The sequence below is a fragment of the Danio aesculapii genome, chromosome 19 (genome assembly GCF_903798145.1).
Source record: "Danio aesculapii chromosome 19, fDanAes4.1, whole genome shotgun sequence".
Lineage (NCBI taxonomy): Eukaryota > Metazoa > Chordata > Actinopteri > Cypriniformes > Danionidae > Danio > Danio aesculapii.
Window position 1 is genome coordinate 9,438,657 of NC_079453.1, and position 22,551 is coordinate 9,461,207.

General features: G+C 36.7%; 1 protein-coding gene across 1 annotated transcript; it reads right to left on the bottom strand.

Moving 5' to 3' along the window:
* Window positions 1-1,031: 1,031 nt before the first annotated feature.
* urgcp (upregulator of cell proliferation) lies at window positions 1,032-19,702 on the bottom strand. Its single transcript, XM_056480158.1, is given in 12 exon segments — window positions 1,032-2,686; window positions 2,688-3,790; window positions 3,793-5,734; window positions 5,736-6,005; window positions 6,007-6,485; window positions 6,825-7,100; window positions 7,189-7,464; window positions 18,431-18,553; window positions 18,556-18,601; window positions 18,603-18,673; window positions 19,275-19,337; window positions 19,657-19,702. Coding segments are annotated over 11 exon segments (5,451 nt in total). The 5' UTR covers window positions 19,309-19,337; window positions 19,657-19,702; the 3' UTR covers window positions 1,032-1,855.
* Between the last annotated feature and the right edge of the window lie 2,849 nt (window positions 19,703-22,551).

The following is a 22,551-nucleotide window of genomic DNA, read 5'->3' on the forward strand; positions in this document are numbered from 1 at the left end:
TGTATCATATTAATATCCGCCTTTTCCCCAACCCTGACGATAACGTAAAGATAATATTTATTTTTGTACAGCGTCACAAAAATTATGCTATAAGATGTCTCTAGTCTAGACGGTTGTTGCTAGAACGGATACAGCTGCGGTCGGAAGTTAACGAGAAGCATTTATATTATTTAACGCTGACATGCTCTCGTCATCCGTGCCTCAGCAAAAAAAAAAATCAAATTTTCAAGCTCGAAGACCGAGAAAAAGCAGTTTGGTGCAACGAAGAGGAAAGCACCGCGATGAAAACCGAAAGCTTTCTGGACAAGAAGCCAGTTCTAGGTGCAGGTCAGTTTCATGGCGTCAACTTAGCTAAACCAATAATAATGAAACCCATCACTTACAATAAATTAGAAACATACTTGTATATTATTAATATCATAATAGAATAAAACATGTAATATGTCCCTGCTGGGGAAAAAAAGCTGCTTAACCAGCCTAGGCTGGTTTTAGCTGGTTGACCAGACTGGTTTTAGAGGGGTTTTGGCCATTTCTACGCTGGTTTCCAGCCATTTTCAGCCTGGTCCTAGCTGGTCAGGCTGGAAAATGGCCAGCTAAAACCAGCTTGACCAGCCTGGTTTAAGCTGGACACAGCTGGTTTTGGCTGCGCTTCCAGCCTGGCTAGGCTGGTCAAGCTGTCATCTCCCAACCTGACCAGCTAGGACCAGGCTGGAAATGGCCAAAATCCCTCTAAAACCAGGCTGGTAAACCAGCTTAAACCAGCCTAGGCTGGTTTAAGCTGTTTTTTAATCAGTAGGGATATTATAATAATTCAAAAACGAAAAAGATTTTGATGTATTATACCATACTTGAAATGTGAATTTAGCCAATAAGTTAACAATTGCTTAAGATTTGAGTTATTGACGTCTGACTGAAACCACCCATATGGTGTGAACAAATGTTTGCCCCTTACTGATTTCACACTTTTTCACACTTCAATGTTTCAAATTTAAATGTTAGTCAAAGATAACATAAGTAAACACATTATGCAGTTTTCATATTAAGGTTTTTATTAAAAGAAAAACAAAATACAAAACTACATGGCACTGTGGTGTATCACACATGAGTTATTTTTCTGTTGTCACGCCCAGGCCTGATTACTGCCACACTGTTTGCAATCAAGAAATCACTTGAATAGAACTTGCCTGATAAAGTGAAGTAGACCAAAAGATCCTCAAAAGCTATACATCATGCCGAGATCCAAAGAAATTCAAAAACAAATGAGAAAGAAAATTATTCCCAGGAGTGGCCGGCCGACCAAAATTACCCCAACAGTGCAGCGACAACTCATCCGAGAGGTCACAAAAGACCCCAAAGTGTGATGCTTTAGGCTGATTTGTAGATTTCTAATGTAATAAAATTTGCCTGTGAGCAAGACTCGATCCATTAAGTGGAATGCCAAATTGTGCAAATTCTCCACATGCTAAATCATTTATTAAATATTCTTCCATAGATAGTCTAATGTTAAATAACATTGTACACATTGCTGGAGTCCATGATTAGAATGAAAATTTAATTTCTACCCAATTTAATTCATTATACTCTCATATAAACATTGATAGCAATATAGAATTATAAAAAATTCTTGCTTTTAGTTTGCTCACGTTATATTATATTGTTGTAAAATATTTTAATAGACAACATGAAATCAATGAAAGACTTGTTTCTTCATGGACTACCATTCAGCAAATACTAGTTATCTAAAAAAATCTAAGTAAAATGTTTTAGAGTTCAGTGGACTGAAGACTTTTCCAGTTCACCTGTCCTTTTATTGTTTCATTTCCACAATTTATTGCTGTTGTCCATTGGTAGCTTTTTAATGTTTCATTTTGAATGTATCTTCCAAGCATTTGTTAGCCTGTTGTACAGAGATTCTATGCCAATTATCAGGAATGTCTGCTGGTTTAACATTGTATCGTGCAGCAAATTTAGTGTTGTACTAGGCAAAGATGTACTTCCAGAAGTCAGTGGCCTCGATACTAGAGTCAGGCTGTATTCTCCAGTCTGGATAGAATTGTCTATATTCCTTGTAAGGATGCCACTGATATCCTGTGTCTTTATGGCGGAATGTCATTTCACTCGCAACTAGAGATGAGCATATGTCAGCTATTAGTTTATTGTTAGTGATCCAGGAATAGTAGCCAATGCCTTGTGGCCGATGGATGGACACAAAGTGATTTGTATGCCTTTTTCCACCAGCTTCACAAGGTGCCATGCAGAACGGACACTTTTTTCCACAGCCAAACACTCTGTTGAAGAGCACCTCTTGAGGTTTGCTCACAGAGAGTCTGGTTAGTTTATCTCTTACGTTCGTTTCAGCGTGCAGCTGATCTTCTAATCGCTTATGCATTTTGTCTATTGAAGATTTAAGGCAATCTATAAATTCGACAGGGTTAGAGTTGTTTAAAGCTAGAGTTGCATTGAGGGTGTCCGCTGGTATGACCAAATCTTTATTTAGATTTTTGCAGACATTAGTCACAAACCTGCCAATGTTCGTGGGGATGCCTGCTGTCTTCTGCACACTTTCAATGGCTTCCTTGAGTTTGTTGATGATAGCATTCAAGTGCTTTACCTCTAATATCGAAAGAGCCCCTTTCTTCGAAAAATGTTCAATAATCTTTTCTGAAATCCACTTAATTACAAAAGTTTTCATAGTTGAGTACATACTCTAGAATATTGTCAAAGTTATCATCCCAAAGCAGCTGTTTTAAAAGTGAGCACTGGAAAAATGATCTTGTGCAAAACTCAAGGCCTCTTTCACCTGATGACATTTCATCCACAATGTCAGGCCCAAGATGTTTCTGGATGTACTCCATCACAGCAGGGGCGAAGCACTGCATGGCACACATTTCTGCCTTGTTCTGACACTGGTCTCGTTCATAGTAAAGGTCTTTAAAGTCAGCCAACCATTCTTTCTTGAAGAGTTGAAGGGATTTCAAAGGGTCGTTCCTGTGGATGTAGTCATCATGTATTTTCTGGAAAGCTCTTGCAGCATTCCCACAAATGTGGATCTTGAGAGCTGCTTCAACTTCAGGACTTATCTGTGGATCCTTACAGCTTTCCAAATTCTTGTCAATGAAGCACAATAGCTCTTGTATGTCAGCACTGTTGTAATCTGATTTAGGCTCTGTCTTATTTTTAATAAATATGTCACTTTGATATATTATTTTGTCACATGCAAGTTGTACTAACTTGTGCTTTTTATTCCTCTCTGCGGGTCGCAGGGAATTTCTGAATCTTGTGAAAAAATGTGTTTTTGCAACTGCAAAGAATGGTCCAATTCCACACTGATCAAGACTGGTGACGCATGATAGCATCTCTCGTACCGCCCCACTTTTCATTTCCAAGTTGCTGTGTAAAAGTCTGTAGGTTTCTTTCACCACATCTTGTCTTGGTAGAGCTGAGAAGGAGTTTTGCTTCACAATGTCATTCCATATTTTTTCAAATTCCCCATTCAGTTCACTATCGCAGAGTTTCTTTGTTCTGCTCCTGCAGACTTTAATTAAATTAAGGACTTTTTCTTTCATGGTATCCCTCTGCTTTTGTTTTATAAGTTCCACCTTTTCAATTCCCTTCTGAATCAAAATAGCGTTCTCCAGTTTGATGTGTATATCTGTCTGAACCTCTCTTCGAATGCCTCGTGCACTATTTAAAAAGTCCTCTTTGTGATCTTCAACAAGGTGTGCATGTTCCAACTCACTTTCAAAGTACTGCTGAATTGAATCTAGAAGGCTTTCCTCTTTTTTCCCAACTCATTATCAGCTTCACATTTTAAGGCAGCTAATACTCTATCAAGATTAACTGCATCCCCTGACTGCGCTGACACTGCACCCATGTTAGTGATTTTGGTCTCAGATTTTGTGCACCAGTCAATCATGTGCTTCCTGAACACCCATTCCCAAGTGTTAAACTCAGCACAAAGTTTGGAGTACGCCTCGGCAATGAGGCTGTTGCGAAAACTGAAAATAAAGCTTTCAAATTGTACAGCCTTCCAGAGGCTTCGGATCCATTCTGCAAATGCCACAAAATCCTGTGCTGGGACTTTTGTTTTCTTTAAAATGTCAAGTATACCATGCTTGAACTTGTTAACCCCTTCACTGTAACCAGTATTAACAGGTGCCATTGGAGGAGTTCCGAGCCACAGTCCAGGTATGTACCAGTTGTTTCCATCAATGTTATACTCTAGGATGTCTGTGAAAGTGTAGTTGCTGCTCTTTTTTTCCATTTTCGCAGCGGCTTGAGTCATAACGTCTAGCTGTTGAAAAAAGCTCATTCTCTCTCTCAAGGTTTTATCATGCACTGCGACATCTGCTGCATTCTGGTGTGCAAAATGACAACAAGGCTTTTTCCCCACCTCTTTCATGCGGAGAAAGGCATGGACAACGATTTGCAAAGTGTCTTTCATCTCTGTAGCATTTTCCATCGCAAGGTTGACAATAGTGATGTCGCTCAGTCCAACGACCAAGGTTGCAAGTTCATTATCATGCTCAAAACTATCAGCTAGTTCTGCTAACTCCAGAGATTTTAATCCCTCTGTGTCAATCACTAGAAGATAGTCACACTGAAGCTCTGCTCTGAATTCCTCAGACACTCCTATCAGAAGCATGAACGCTCCTCTTGTGCATCTGCCACTGCTAACAGCAAACTGAACTCCAAACATCGTGTTGAGGAGGGTAGACTTCCCAGTGCTTTGGACCCCTAAAACTGTTATGACTCTGATCTTATTGTGAGGTGCTGTCAGTTTGTTGAGTGCTGTAAGCACATCTCCAATCCACGTCAGTGGAATGTTCGATGCCTCTCCATCAACAAGCTCAAGAGGAAACCCATTCAGCATCAACTGAGCACATACTTCTGGTAATTTCTTTAGAGCAGGGTTTTTCCAGGTTTCCTGTGAGTGTGCAGACTCATAAAGTTGACTTATTTCTCTCATGAAGTGTTGAACTCCTAAAGAGCTGTTGGCAATATTATTATCCAGTTTTCGAAGGTGTTCTTTTTCTTTTCTGGCTTTCTTACATGCTTCCTTATACTGCTCATCAAGACTGGACAGGTGCTTTCTTGTTAGACTGTCCAACATTATTTTCATCCATTTAAGAAAATACATCTGGAAATTTGATGAGCAGCACAAGCCAGAGATGAACAGAGATATTACTTGTTTCATGTTGCTGTTTTCTTGTTCCGTTTTCAGTTTGTGTATTCGACTTCTAAGTTCATCCTTGTAGTGCTCAATGTTTTGTTTCTTTGCCTTTCTGAGGCGACACATTTCTTTCTCCAGTTCGGAAACCTCTTTCAACTTTTCACCTTGCAAAGGTAATTGTCTTATTTTAAACTGAGATATATTGTCAATGTCTTTTGTCATTGTTTCTGCCATTTTCTTTGCATTTTGACAAATTTCATCATTTTCATCTACAAGGATCCCCAGATCTGGGGCAATTTCAGACATTTTTTTGATGCTAACATTTGTAGAATGTTTAAGTATTTCATCGACAGCCGTCTGTAGTTTAGCAACAAAGTCATCATCATTCATCTTCACATCCTTGAAGATAACTGAGTGTGTATTGAGCATTAGCTCTGCCAAACGTTTTTCCAAATCGTTTCTTGATTCTATATCATTTGTGTTGCAAACTAGTACCAATTTTGAGAGCTGCAAGGAATTCAGAAGTGTCTGGTTTGAGTCCAGATCATCACAAAATAGAAAAAACTGCAGAGGATACTTGGCTCAAGAAGGCAAATTGGACCTCAAATTCAGAAATATCCCCTCGTAGATTAGCCACAGCAATTGGCTCTTTGAATTTGTCCGTTTCCTTTCCACAAGGAAGATACCAGGTCATTTCAACAAGACCATTACAGATCTTTCTTGGAAAGTTTCCATTTGCAATTTTCCAGTGAACAAAAGTGTCATGGTTTTGCTGATTGTTGCTGATGAGTTTATTTAGAAACTCAGATTTGGACAACTTACTTTTTCCCAGGTCTAACAAAAGAGATCAGGGGCAAATCAGTTTGCACAATACTGTTTTCCCCTGAACAGTCCTTTCTCAATGAATGGGATCGGAACTGTTTTGTTATGTCCCTCAGGGCCCAAAGCATCAGCGTACACTCATTTGTGTCACAGTTTGGCAGCAGTAAAGGCACAGAGAACTGACACAGTGACATTTTAAGAGCCATTTCTTGTTGGAGAAAAGGGTCGGCACAGTGGAAAAGAGCTGTGATCAAATCCAGTGGATTTATTCCTTTATGGTCCTCAGCAGAGGTCTTGGCACATTTGATACTTCTAGCTGATGAATTGACCATCATGAGCTTTCTGAGAAAAAGCCAGGGCAAATCCTTAAAACTTCGGGCTTGGTTCTCATCTGACATTTTCTTCAATTCCAACACAGACTTTAAAGTGAGTTTATTCTTCAAGTGTCTTTGTAGACCCAGTTCTGTTAACATATATTCCATATTTATGTCTGCAAAAGTAACATCATTTAATTTAAAGATCCATTTCCAATCACATTAAAGCATAATTGTGTGATATTAATCTGTAAGTGCTGAAAAGACCGGTACACACTGCATGTTTGGGATGCTGATGCCCTAAATAAACTTAATAAAGAACTTATTTTTTCTACAGTTATGTCTGTTTAAACAATAAAACAACAATAGGGAAATTAACTGGATCAGTTTTGGCTCCAGGAAACACCAAATCAGCACTAACTGGCCTAAGATAATGTCAAATGGATGTCCATGCTGGTCTTTTCAGCAGGGTGCTACGTCTTATTATTTGAGTAAATGAAATAATCACAACTTACTTGTGCGCTGTGTGACTTTCATAGGAGTGCTCTCAAGTTCTGTGTCATTAAGTTTAACTAATGTGTAGACAGAGAAGGAATATTCCATGCCTGGGCTTAGACCTGATACATTAATCTCTTCCTCATCTGTAAACGTTTCCATTAGATTGGCTTCACCCTGGCTACATATCACTCTGAATCTGTGTGTAATCTTGTCATCTGTGATAGGATTGGTCCATTTCAGAGTAGCAGAAGTTGCCTCATTTTTGATTTCTAGGTTTGTGGGTGGAAGTGGCTCTGTAAGGAATGAAAAATGAAAAATAATTGTCCATTGCAATTCCAGCAAATTATTATTCAATTGCTGTACAGTAAATGAGCCACTTACGTGTATGGATGATTAAAGCAACTGGTTTACTTTGTTTATCATCCTCCAGAATTGTGTTTATTGTAGCTTTGTACTCAGTGGCAGGAAGAAGGTCTATCATTACAATGGTATTTAAGTCTGATTTCATAGTCACTGATTCAGTTTTCTCTTCATTTTTATACATGATCACTTGGAATTTGTAGAAACTGGGATCCATTTCTGGAGGTGATGTCCAATTTAGTCTTGTAGTTGTTGCGTCTATTGCAACATATTTAAAGTTCTCAGGTGCTGGGATTGCTTTAAGGGGAAAAAATTTACTACATGAGCATATACAAAGTATAGATTATTGTAGATGAGAATGATTTCTCACTGATTTGGAACACGCATTGTGTGAGTTGACAACATTTGGGCTGCTTTTAAATTTGAACTGTATGTTCAAGTGATTGCTATGTTGATTTTAATTGTAGTCTTTGATTTATGTGTGTTTTAGACAATTAATATCTCATCATTTCTGTCTGGTTGAACATTTTTGTCACGGTAGTATTTGTGATACAATTATTCAGTGAAGTAAACAATGTTTGACAGCAACAGCATTTCTCAGAGCAAGTTTAAGGCCCAATCCCAATTCTGCCCCTTAGTCCTTCCCCTTACCCCTACCCCTCATTTTGCGCATTTGCCTCGTTTGTTGCACTGGGCATTGGTGTCCCAATTCTTTTTTTTTTTTTCCATAATATTTTTATTTTTCATTTTCAGTTTGTACACATTGAAATACAACATTTTTCAAACATTTTTTCCAACATTAACCTTGTTGCATTTACAAATTATACAAAAAATAAGGATATATACATATTTATATTAAAAACAAACAAACAAACAAACAAAAAATAAATAAAAGTAAAACTGCTCCTCTTTTGTTGTTATTGGTAATCTATTCAAACATGACAATTATAATCATACTGAGTACTAAGTACAGCAAACATATATTGAGGAATGTATCAATACTGAACTATAAAGCTGGAACTGCATTGTCCATCAAAAAAATTATTCATCAACTTCTTCCTCTGTTATATCCACTTCTTTGATATAACTAATGAAAGGACTCCATATATTTTCAAATACACGCTGTTTAGATTTTAGTATGTAAGTTATTTTTTCTAATGGCAGACTTGACAACATTTGTCTTATCCATTGAGAAGCGTTTGGTCTTTGCATCTTTGTCCATAGCAAGCTACACATCGTTTGGCATAAGCAAGCTGAGGTCTATAAATACTTGTTCGCTTCTACTATAATTCGAGTCCTCTGGATATAAGCCCAGCAAAAAAAGCTTTGGCTCGAGGAGGATTTGTTTTGAAATAATTTTTTCACTTATGACTCTTACCTCTTCCCAAAATAATTTAATCTTTGTGCACTGCCAAATACAGTGAAACAAGGTTCCTCTAGCTTCCAAACATTTTGTACAAATATCTGGTATGTTTTTATTATATTTATTTAATTGTACTGGTGTTACATATGTCCGCATTATCCATTTATATTGTATAAGTTTAAGACGTGAATTTATAGACATAGTGTGAGCTTTAGTGCAGGCTTCTTCCCAATCTTCATCCGAAATTTCAGACTGCAAATCTTCCTTCCATGCATTCAACTTGCTATATGAATTTTCAGGTGAATTCATTGTCAGCAAACCATAAAATTCTGATATGATACCTTTTCTCAGATTATCTTTTATCATCATGTTTTCTAAAGAGGAATATGGAGGTCTATTAAGATCATTATCTTGATTTGCTTTAACAAAACTTCTTAATTGAAGGTATTTGAAAAAATGTTTTCTATTGAGATTAAATTTAAGCCTCAACTCTTCAAAGGACATCATTCTATCTGAATCTGTCAAGTAAAGATTTTGAATCATTTTAAGTCCTTTCGACTCCCACAATTTGAATGTTGCATCTGATCTTCCTGGTACAAAAAACCGATTACCCCATATTGGACTAAATTGAGACAGTGAATGTGAATTTTTTAGATATGTTTGTACATCAAACCATACATTTAACATGTGTTTTACAATTGGGTTTTTAGTTTGTTTGCGTAGTTTTTTTGCCGTGTCTGAATAAATGTATGAGGGAAGAGGTAAGCTTAAATTATAAGATTCCATTTCTGCCCAATGTGGAGATTCACTTGTTGAGAAGTAGAACATAATAGACCTCAGCTGTGCCGCCCAGTAGTACCATAGTAAGTTTGGACATTTTAAGCCTCCTCTGTCATATGGCAGGTATAACAAAGACAAACGCAATCTTGCCCTCTTATTGTTCCATATAAATCTAACAAACATAGTTTTTATTTTTGCAAACAGTTCTGAAGGTGGAGGTAATGGAATATTTTGAAATAGATAAAGTAGTTTGGGTAGTATGTTCATTTTTAAAATATTAATTCTTCCAATTATAGAAACTGGTAGTGACATCCATCTATCAACTGATTCGTTAATTTTTGTCATTAAAGATACATAATTAGCATCAACAATATTTTCTAATCTTGGTAAAATCTGTACACCCAAATATTTAAACTGTTCAACAACTCCAAATTGAGATGCCTCTACATTTGGATTCTTTCTTTCATCTGAATTTAAGATTAATATGGAGGATTTTGTTTTGTTGATCCTATATCCTGAGATATTGCCAATGTTTTAATTATTTGTACCACAGCTGGAATCGATTTACTTAATTTTGACATGAATAGAATGACATCGTCAGCATACAAGGCTATTCTATGTTCTGTTGGTCCTAACGTTATTCCAGAGTATTGCTGATGTGAGCGTACTGCAGCTGCGAAGGGTTCAATTGCTAGTGTGAACAGCAAAGGAGAGAGTGGGCAACCTTGTCGGCATCCTTTATCAATTTTTATAGGTTTGGAAATATTTCTGTTAGTTAGGATTTCTGCTGTCGAATTTTTGTATATTACTTTAACCCATTTATGAAGTTATTTCCCATTCCAAATCTTTCTAAAACATTGAAAAGATAGGGCCATTCCACCCTATCAAAGGCCTTTTCGGCATCTAATGATAAGAGTGCTGTATCTGATATTTCTTTGCTACCATGAATAATGTTTAATACCCGTCTTACATTATGAAAACCCTGCCTTCCCATTATAAATCCATTTTGGTCTTTATTAATAATATATGGTAATGATTTCTGTAGCCGGTTTGCTAAAAGTTTACATATTATCTTAAGATCGGAGTTTAACAAACTTATAGGTCTCATGTTTTCACATTTATTAGAGGGTTTACCAGGCTTTGGCAATAAAATAATCAAAGCATTATTCATAGTAGGTGGGAAATTACCTTTTTGAAATGCCTCCAGAAACATTTCCATTAGTGGAATTAGTAATTTATTTTTGAATTTTTTATATAGATCTATTGGGAGACCATCTGGTCCTGCTCTTTTACCTGATTTCATGTTGTCAATGGCATTCTCTATTTCTTCTATATTAATTTTCATCTCCAAATCTGCTTTGTGTTCATTTAAAAGGACAGGTATAGGCAATTCATCTAAAAACATTTTTTGATTTTGTAGATTGGTTTTACCTTTTGCTTCATATAGTTCTTTGTAATAGTCTCTAAAGGCATCATTAATTTCAACAGGATCCACTATATCCTTTCCATTTACCCTTACAATTGTAATAGGTGTTTTGGTCTCCAATTGTTTTATTTGCCATGCTAAAAGTTTACCTGATTTATCTCCCTGCTCGAAAAAAGATTGCTTTAGTCTCAAAAGACTGGAGGCAGCTCCAAAAGCAGATAGCTTGTTGTATTCAGCCCTCAAAATCATTAACTCATTTTGAATTTGTGGATCATTATTCTCATATACTTTTCCTTGAAGAGTTTTTATTCTATGTTCCAATTGTATTCTTTTCTCTTTTATCTTTTTTGATTTTGAACCTACGTAACTAATAATATGCCCTCTGAGGAAAGCTTTAAAAGCTTCCCACTTTATACATGCAGATGTTTGTGTAGTATTAATTTCAAAAAAATCTTCAATCTGTTTTTCTATATATGTCACAAAGTTTTCATCTTGTAACCATTTATGCTGAAAGTGCCATCTAGTTGGGTCCTTTGTCAATTTTCTATCCACATATTCTATACAACATGGGGCGTGATCTGAAATCACAATATTATCGTAGAAGCTGTTATGAACTTTGGCTCGTAATTCTGAGGAAATTTAAAAAAAATCGATTCGAGAGTATGTCTTGAACACATTTGAGTAACAAGAATATGATTTTGTTTGTGGTTTCATTTCTCTCCAAATATCCAGCAGATTAAATTCATTAATTAAATTAATAATTTCTGCTCTACTTTTTTTATGTGTCTCGTCCAATCCTGTGGATCTATCCAGACATGGATTTAGAGTACAATTAAAATCTCCAGCTATAATAATAATCCTGGTAATGCTGACAGCGTAAAAAATAAATCTACATAATATTTAGGGTCATCTGTATTGGGGCCATAGACATTTACCAGATTTAAACATTCTGATAGTAGAGACCCTTGAACTATTAAATATCTCCCAAACTTATCTTTAAGTATTTGTTTTACTTGAAATGGTACTGTATTATGAATAAGGGTCACAACTCCTCTAACCTGGGATGAAAATGATGCTGAGAACACACTACCCTGCCACCTCCTCCTTATTTTGATAATATCATTTTCTAGTAGGTGTGTTTCCTGTAGAAACACTATTTTAGAGTCCATATCTTTTAGTTTGTTCATGACTTGTTTCACTTTTTTAAGTTGTTGTAGGCCTCTGCAGTTCCAGGAAACAAAATTAAGGGATACTCCTTGAGAACATTTTTTTAAAAAGAAAAAAATAGATTACCTTGTATTATGAAAATAAGAATACAGAGAAGCACGACGAACTTGGATGCACGAACCCACATCCAACACATTGAACATGAACTACACCTTTCCCACTTCTGTGGGATCTCCCCTAGAAACATCCTGATTCCTGGTATAGCTAAGTACTGTTCCACACTAGTGAGGATCAGTCAAACCACTCTGTGTAATCCCTTTTACTGAACCCTCACTGCCGCTACATATTTTAACAATTAACATTCGTCTGCAACCAGTATAATGTTACTGTAGTCTATCAGTTTCACACATATTTCCTTTTGTGTCTGACTATCTAGTATTTTATTTATTATTTTTTTTTTGTAATAGTATAACCTGATATAGGCTTCAGATATTACAATATATTTTGATTACCTGATAAGGTTTCGGATATCAATGCACTTTCAATAGCTTCATTCTTAAACATTCCAACCTCTTTTTTTTTTAACTGGTGCAAGTGTCCTCCTTAATTTTGTTGATGAATTCTCGTGCTTCGTCTGCCGTTTGAAAAGTACGAGTTTGTTCTTTGTATGTTACCAGCAGCCTGGCTGGGTTAATCACTCCGTGTCGAATCCCAAGTCGCGCAGTTCCTGACGTATTGGGTCAAACTGCTTCCGCCGTTGGTGTATTCCAGTTGCCAAGTCAGAAAAAAACCTTATTTGCTGGTTCTTGTACCGAATGTCTTGTTTGGCCCGTGCAGCTGTGATGACTGCCTGCTTATCCTTGTGGTTTAGGAACCGCATTATCAGCGTTCGCGGCGGCGCTTTTGGGTCCCTCATTGGTCCGATTCTGTGTGCCCTTTCGATGATACATGAGGACTGCAAAGCGATACCATTCAGTAATTCTGGAATCCACTTATCCAAAAAGGAGCAGGGGTCTCTTCCCTCGGCGCCTTCCGGGAGGCCCACCAATCTCAAGTTGTTTAGACGCGATCTGGTTTCCAAGTCCACAAGTTTATCCTCCAAAATTTTGTTCTTTGACTCCAGTTTGTTTACTTTGGTTTGCAGGTTGGCAACGTCATCCTCTACGTTTGAAATCCGCAATTCCGCCTGCGACACTCGTTCACCACAATCACTTATCTCCTTTCTCATACTTTCAATCGCCGCCAAGATTCCATCAAATCTGATGAAAAGTCCGTCTTTAGGGAGTTTATAGCAGCCAGTATATCGTCCGCTTTCGCTCCTTCAACTGTGGCCTCTCCGTTAGACTCATCCACCGCGGCTTCATCGTTACCCTTCTGTGTTTCACCACAGACGCGGTAATCTGTTAGTTTCGGCTGTCTTGACGATTTACTATTTTCTTTATTTAACTTGGCAGACTTCGACATTTTGGGGTTCACACCAACCTTATTCTAACACGTTTTGTTGCGTATACGAATGTTTTTAGTAGAAAGTTATAGTAGTTAGGGCAGAGCAGCGTGAGGCACGTCTTCTCAGGTGGCCGCCATAACCGGAAGTCCGTCCCAATTCTTTTTAGCTTGAAGGCGTAGGGCTAAGGGCAAGGAGTATACACCCCTTCAAACAAAGATTTTTCAGGACAACACTCGAAACCAAGGGGTAAGAATATTTCCCAGAACACACCAGCCACAGGTGCACTCGGTAGTAAGGGTCACAAAGTAATTTTTTTGTCATTATTACGAATTTTTACAACAAACAAGAACATGTTTTAATATATTCATAACCGCGTTCGTGTTTTAACATCATGCTTTTTAAAAAAAAGTTAAATTAAAAAAAGCTAAATTTTGCGATCTATAGTCCATAATAATAACTCCTGTACAGCAGTCCCACAACATTCTGACACTCGAATACCCTGTCAGAAAAGTCTAGTGACACTTTTTACAGTGTCTGCTATATTGTTAATGTTGTTTTTGGTGTGTTTACATGAATATGGCCATCTTATTGCCACAGTAGATCATTATGATAACATAATAAATCCCTTCAGTGATTTCCTGAAGATAATAACCAAAAAAATAGCACAAATGGAATCACTACAGCAGTCGCGATCGTCTGATGTCATATAAAGCAAGAGATCGCGATGACATATGATGATGTATGCAGGTGCTGTAGTGCTGTCCCAATTCTTAGGGGTTCATTTTGAAGCCCTTCCCCTTAACCCTCAGTTGTATGGGCCAAAGGGAAGGGGTACGAAAATAGAATTGGGATTGGGCCTAAGTCAGCTTCTCTGCCAACTCATTCACCTCTGCTCCTGCACATGAGGAGGTATTCATAAACCTTTGTTTCTCTTTGATTTTAGTATAAATTTTGTACAAAGTTCATACAGAAATTCCTGTCTTGAAGATGATCTCTTTAATCACTGTAAAAACCATCTGATGCAGATAATGAGATAATATAGTGCTATATCTCTTCATTGTGTCTCGATCCATTGGGTGGCCAGTAAAATTGACACCATCTCTTACCTGTCTAATATTTTTAAATAGTGATATATGGAGTGATATTTTTTTGCTCACATAATTTTTATAAATAAATGTAAATTTTGACATCCTCAGACAGACATCTTTCCTCTCCGTTACAGTGAACCTGCAGATCATTTGAAGCAGTCAATGAAGTATTGTAGGAATCACCACTGTCGGACTTATTTTTATGTTGTTTGTCTTATTTTCTTGGCATCTACATCAGCAATCTATCTAAAACTACTATTTGTGCAGTAAACTCACTCTCCCAAGAGTTTTTCAGTTCTTCTTTAACTGGAAGTGTCTCAGTTTACTTCTTATTGAACACCAGTACACCATATTTAGCTGTTTTTTTAATTATTTTTAAAGTTCCTCTGCATTTTCACCTGCAGCACTGAGACTGAGAATGATTATGTGCTGTCGGCTCCATATTCCTGCTTTTAGACTGATTTTATATTCCATCTCATTTTTTTAAAGAGCCCATATTATGGGTTTTTGAAAATGCCCTTCCATGTAGTGTGTCACACAGCTCTAAGTGAAGTGAAATATCCAGCTAAGGCTTAAATCTGTAAGTGTACAGTGTTTAAAACTATTGATTCATCTATAAAAGAGTCGACTCATAGTGCTTCAAACGAGTCGTCTTGATAACGAGTTATTAGGTGTTTCGCGATGACGCAGCTACGAAACACAAGTAGTTGCACGCGCAAGCCCGGGAGATTTGAAACCTGCGGCTCCGCCCACTAACAGAAAAAAGTCACACACACACACACACACACAGAGACACACACAGACACCGGTAGAATGAAGTCACGCTGTGCAGATGGAGATTATTGACAGTTCACCCAAAGATGAAACCTTAGCATATAGCCTAGCCTTGAGCAGATCGAGAGCCTCTGGAAACTACCTGCTTACAAAGAAGACTTCTTCAGTTTGTTAAAGGAAGGATCAGTATAGACTGTCAGAACAAGGATCAGTGGATCATGAATCAGTTTCTTCCCCCATTTCACCAGTGTAAGTACGTGCGATTAAAATTGTTGCCTTGTTTACTCTAGCTTGCAAATTATGCATTTAGTTGTGTTTTGTTACTTGTAACCGCGTGTGCTGTATCAGGTTAACTCTTTATATTCTCATATCGCGTGTAAAGCTACGTTGAAAACGCGACGCGTGCCGCTTTGTTTATGGATAGTCAGCTATGTGTGTGTGTGTAATGTGTGTGTGTGTGGCTCCTCTGAGGACGGTCGTTTGTGTGAGTGTCTCCTCTTAGGAGGTTGATGTGTGTGTGTGCGTGTCTCTGAATAGGGTAAAGCTCTAGGCAAAGGGTGATCAAAGGGACCCGTTTGTAAAGTGAGGACTTTAGGGGGTGTCGCGGTTGAAATCTTAGGGTTGTAATCGCGGATGTAACTGAGGACGCGGAGGGGGAGGGAGGTGTCGCCGCCGCGCCGTCTATATTCTGGACGTGCCGGCCCTGTGTGTGCGTGTGTGTAAAAAGAGCAAGTAGACTGCTAGGACATATCCTCGCCAGTTCTTGGACTTTTTGCTTGATAAAATAGTTAGTCGTCAGTATTTTCTAGTCCATCGTCTATATTTACATTCACCCACTGGCAGCCAAAATCCACTATGAAGCGTGTGTACACTGTGACTACTTTTATATTGTTGATAATCTGCTGGGCATTTCACTCTGTCTCGCCCTGAAGCCTGTCAGTGTCGTCGACCAATCGCAGCAGCCTGTCATTGGTCCAATCAGCGCAGATTAGCTTCGCGCTGAGGACGGGTTTGGGTACAAATGAATCGCTGAACGATTCATATGGGAGTCGCTGGGATAACTAGGTAAAAATAAATGCATATTATAAGACCATCAAAGTGTTGTTTGACCTTGCATGCATATTAGACTGTTGTTGGAGACCCTTACAACCTAAATATGACCCTATTTCATCTATAATATGGGCTCTTTAAGCAAACATGCGAATGCATTGTACACTACACTGCCATTATATATGACTGGTCTAGGCATTTTGCAGAATACTATTTTCAATGATGGTAGACTTCCTCCCAAATATAACCATTTGATTTGTTCGTTATTTTCTTTGTGTGTTGCATAATTTCCGTTAGTACTCCAAGCATTGATCACCTTCTTCAATTTTAATCAGTTTTCCGTTCTGATCTCAAGCCTACGCAAATAACTGAGAAAGCACCATTCAGAGGCTGCATTTTTATGTTGTCATCATGTAGACTCTCTGCAAAGTATTTTACAGTATTTAAATTACAAAAATACAAGACATTAAAGTATTTTAATACAAAATATAAACCCTGATTCATAAACCCTATCAAATACAATGACAAATACTATTTTGTATTGAAATACGTATTTTAAGTCAGTTTAATGGTAAAGGGACTGATCAAATATGCCCATTGATTGAAGGTTTGTGAAGAAATTTCATGCTTCCTTGTAAGTTGAAATATTTTGTAGTATTTTCAAAATACTTGTTGTGGCTTTTGTATTTTGTAATTTATTTTGATACATGTACAATTGAGGTATTTGGTATTTTATTTTAAAATACATTTCAATGTACTTTGCCCATCTCTGGTTGCCATTTTTCTTTTACTGTACTTGTCATGTGCTGAATCTATTTTGTTGTTGCTGGGAAACTGTCTGTTTCTATTGTCACCATAGTGGTGGGGCAGTGTTTGCACAAACAGAACTGAGCTTAGGAAAAAGAAATAATAACTGGTCAAAAGGTTAGGTAGAAAGATTTTTAACATGGATGAGATATAAACAACAGGTTGCTCATTACAGAAAACAAGGTTTTACTTTTACTTTTAGTGACATAAAATATCCATTTTCTGTTTTGTTGCAGTAAATGATAGATTAAATATCAAGGTTTTGAGATGCAATATTACATTTACATTTCTGAAATGATAAATGCTGAAATTAATGATTGTATGATCACCACGTCTTATTATTTTGGGCATAAAAAGATATACAAAAGAGGCTTGCTAAACAATGATTTCAAACTTCTCTGTGTTTACCTTCCCAATTCTCATATAATTCTGTTAATACATTTCTTTTCCAAGATTAGGGACAGCAAACAGACTAATATAAAAATGTAATATCTGGAACCACAGGTGAGCTGCAACTTTATACTTGTTTTGGTTTCTGTTTAGATTTTTCCGCTTCATAGCCAAAATTTTAAAACTGTTGATTTTGTTTTAAAGCTCAGCATGTGTTAAGGTAACCTGCTTATTTTAAGGTCATTTTATGGCTGATTCACTGCAAAATACTTCAGTTAGATAGCACAGTGTTTCCCAGCCCTGTTCCTGAAGGCACACCAACAGTCCACATTTTCAACCTCTCCCTAATCAAACACACCTGAATCATCTTATCATAACACCAGAAGAGACTCCAAAACCTGAAGTTAATGGGTCAGATAACGGAGACATCCAAAATATGTACTGTTGGTGTGCCTCCAGGAACAGGGTTGGGAAACACTGAGATAGCATACTGACACTATGCTTTGATGAACTCTCCATCGGACAGGTCAGCAGTTATGAATCACGAGGAACAGAAAGCAAATAGTTTAACAGCTAATATTATATAAATATCTGTGATATTGCCCCAAATTATAACAATGTTCTAGCAGATTATTTTTTTGGAGGATGACGTGCAAGAATTATTTTTGGACGAAGCTGGGGACAGCTTGGTCTCATATAGGCTACAGTTTTTGTGAAATATGTAGTTAAAGTGATCAGCTGTGTATACATCCAATGTAATGCTAACACATGAAAAATACTATAGCTATTTATATTCGATATATTTATTGATATTACTTTGATATTATATTCATGATCATGTTCTATCAATATTAGATTTTACTAATTAAGCTGCTGTACCACTCACTATCATTATAATTTAATTTGTACTTATACTCTTTGGATTGTATCAGAATGGAATTTACCGGACAAAATGAAAGCAGCTTGTTTACCTGTACACACAGATGCAGAGAAGCTCTTGCAGGTTTCCTCGGTTTCCACTACAGTGATGTTATACCGTGTGCCAGGCGTGAGTTGTTTTATCTCAAAATGATCTGCATCTGTTGTTTTTGTAAATGAATTTCATCATTCTTCCATTCGACTTGGAATTTTTGTTGTTTATTTTGCAGTCACACCTGGAGCTCCCCATTCTAATCGCACAGAATGAGGGCCGACATCTGTGAACCTAATTTGATCTGAAGAAGGGAAAATAAGTTTAAGGTGACAATGAATTCAATTTTTACTTTTGTAGATTTTTTTCTTTATGTTTAGGTCTGTGCTGTGTCTGCCAGCTCAGACAAGTCGAAAAGAAAACATGCAGCTTTTTTGTGTTTTATGTGTGGCGTTGTAGGGATACACCAGGGGTGCCCTAACTCGGTCCTGCAGGGTCAGTGTACTGTAGATTCTAGCTCTAACTTGCCTTGACACACCTGCACGGATGTTTCTAGAAAGTCTTGTAAGAGCTGGATTAGCTAGCCCAGGTGTGTCTGATTGGGATTGGAACTAAACTTGCTTGACACCCTTGTTCTACACACTAACCAGCACGCTCACATTTGTAGATATTTGTTTAATGCATTTACATTTGATAATGGTGGGCTGCATTGTCAAGCAATGATAAATTATACAAGACAAATCTAAGCGTAGGAGATGGCCCAGCAAGATTTCACATTTTTTTCATTATGATGTGGAAGCATCTTATAATATAATATAATATAATATAATATAATATAATATAATATAATATAATATAATATAATATAATATAATATAATATAATATAATATAATAAAACCATACCTTCAATAGCAGTGCTTTCATCAGGATCCTCCATCTTTTGCTTCAAAGCCTGAATGTTTTATTCTAGGGAAATTTATTTCAACATATTTCAGTAATGTTGGCTGTAAGACATATTTCTAAGAAGATCATGTCAAGGTTGAATATTTATTCTATATTTAAACATTGTGAAACTCCTCTTTCAACGTATTGTTTATTTGATTACTTAAGACATTCCAAGGTAGAGGGAGCATAATCTGAAATATTTCAGTTGTAATAATATATTTTTAATATAATAATATTTTTAATATACTGCAAAATATCTGATCTATTTTTAAAATTCATTTTATTCAAAAAAACATTTGTTACAATACCTCAAATGAAGAAAAATGACTTTAATACTCACAGGCTGATTCAGATTATTTTGAGAGATGCTTCCTCCTCAAGAGCCAAATGATGGTCTCTGCATCTGTCATACTGGGAGATTTAAATACTCGGTTGGGGTATAAGGCTTTTAGTTTTGATTTGATGTAGAGAAGGGTTTTTTTTAGCGTTACTGTCAGTCATACAGGTGTTTGGCAACTGGATAGACTTGTTGGACTGTAAACATTTTTACTGGAATTGTTTTACTTTTTTCATATTTTAAATGTTACGCACAAAGAAGCTTTTGAAAATGCATGCTGGTAAATCCTAAAATAACATACACAGGAAACAAATGACAGGAAAAAGCTTTGAGCAGTGAAAACAGTAAAATGTCTACTGTATGTTTCTTTAATTTATGTCAATTTATTGAACTGAGAAGGGAAGACCAATACAGAGGTTACAGTACTCTACATATATTCATTATGTACACAATACTTATTTTTATTTTACATTATTTTAACTGAAAATATTCTATACAAGATTTTCCCTCTCTATTAAAACCTGAAGTACAAATTATAACAAACTTATTAATTGCAGAGTGAGAAGGAAAGCTTAAATAATTGAGCTAACAGAGCTGAACTGAATTAATAGAAATCCTGACTAGAAAAGGAAGACTTTTTTTCATTAATAACAATATATTTATAGATGATAAACTATGGACAATGCAATTAATATGTAAATCTAATATGGAATATCACAGCAAAAATAATATCTAAGCACTCAGTGAGATCTGTTCAACTTTTTCATCATATCTTGAATATTCTGGCATTTGAATAGTGTATGTGGTAATACAGTTTGTATTAACCTGTTCATAAACTAATGGTTTCCTTATAGGTAACAATGCAGATGACGTTTTTTATCACGCGTTCTGGTAAGAGTACATGCTTCAACTACTTTTTCCTTAAAGTACATTACAGAAGTATTACAAATATGTCCTGTTGTAACTTTTTCTGTGGACTCTGTTGCAAAGTGCCACAAATATTTGTACTTTTTAACGGCAAACCGATGCCGTAAAACATACAAAGAAAAACTTTCCACTCCCCATTCCTGTTCTCCAGACACGTTACTACAACTAGACTCATGTGAAGAATTCACAAACTCTGACTGAACTACGTTAAATCACCCTATTTACTGTAAACCAGTGGTTCTCAGCAATACTGGGTCACCTTTTGTACACAATGTCTTGTTATCTGACACATAGGGTGACTTTTGGAGCAATGTTGCGGTCATGGCAACCAGATGAGACAGCAACTTTCTAGTGCCATTAGGACATTAAGTAACAATCATACAGAAAGGAGCAAATCTGTTACCAATTCAAATTATAAATTAACAATCATTGAATACCCTCCCTCTGAACCACCCGACTCTTGCCACTTGTGCTAATGTAATAAACGCACAACAAGGAAGCAAAAAACAAACAACACACTAAAATGTTAGACCTACACAAAGGTATACCTGTTGGCATTGTAAGCTTGAAATTATATAAAAATCCTGTTTTGCACATCACAACTTACAGGCAGGGACGGACTGGCCATAGGAAGAACTGGGACACTTTACTTAACAGTTGCTGCTCACCTCCCCTTTCTACCACCCTTTGTTCACTTACCAGTCATCACTCAAACCAAAAACTTTGGTTTGTTTTTTTTTGTAATTGTAATGTTTTAATAGTTTTAAACATTATTTCTATATTTATTAAAATGCCAAAATGCATAAAACATTACAAATGTAATGTTACATTCTACAGGATTTACTTGAACAGTAGGAAAACTCTAAACTACAGTAAAGCCTGATGTGCTCCGCTGCCATTTTGCCCAAGTGGGGAAGTAACTAAACTGCAATTCATGACTTGCCTTTGGGGGGCTGGCTCCAGAACCTCCAGATGTTTTCTGACTGCAATGATAAATTGACCAAATTTACAGCTGATAAAACATGTTTACAGTCTGGTACAAAAGATGGTTTTGGTGCATATAGCTAATATTACCCTTCATGACAACTTTAAGGGGGTGAATTTTTTTTTTTTAGAACTCATCCTTTTCATTTATATTAAGTATATTAGGTCTGCATAATTAAAGGCTGTGGCTATTGAGTGACAGCTAGTCTCGCTGCTCGCTGTCTCGTCACCTCAGCTGATTCCGGCTGATTAGCCGCTGAACTTGGCGTAAACATCGTATTTCTGTTTTGTTGTTTGTAGAAATTATTTCCTACAATTATCAGATAATATGGCATGCTGTGTGCACTCACAAACTGTAAGTTGCCTCCATTACCAAGTGAGTGAAATTATATACTTACAGTATATACCATCTCTATATGTATTGTTTTATTTAATATCATTTATCATTTATAATGTTCATGAAAGCTGTAATGCACTCCAGGATCTGACAGATTGATTAGCTGTTGGCTCTAGAACAGTCATCTGAAATATTGTCATACAGTGTTATGCCTGGATTTCATAAATGGCCTTACATTTACTAACACAGACTATATAAAGTATCTGGAAGTAATTCGCGTTTGCCTCCTGTAGAAAACGTCATAAGAATAATGTTTAGTGGCTTAATGTAATACAGCAATGTTTTTAAATGCCTAAACACTTTATTTATATAGTATACAACCACAACCAAGCACATGTGGTCAGAACACAAACGAGGCGCAGGTAATGAAGTATTAAGCGTTTCTCCCAAAGAAAAGCCAGTCTAAGCAAAATGCTAGCAGGCATTTGTAGCTCCACTGACGCTCCACCTCTTTGCCCTTATTTGGTCATCCCGGTGGGTGCGATGACGGGCAAACTAAATAGCGACCACGCCACTTGTTGCTTCATTTGCATTCTTCAGAAACCTATGGGTGACATAACTGATACTACGTCCATATCTTTATAGTCTAT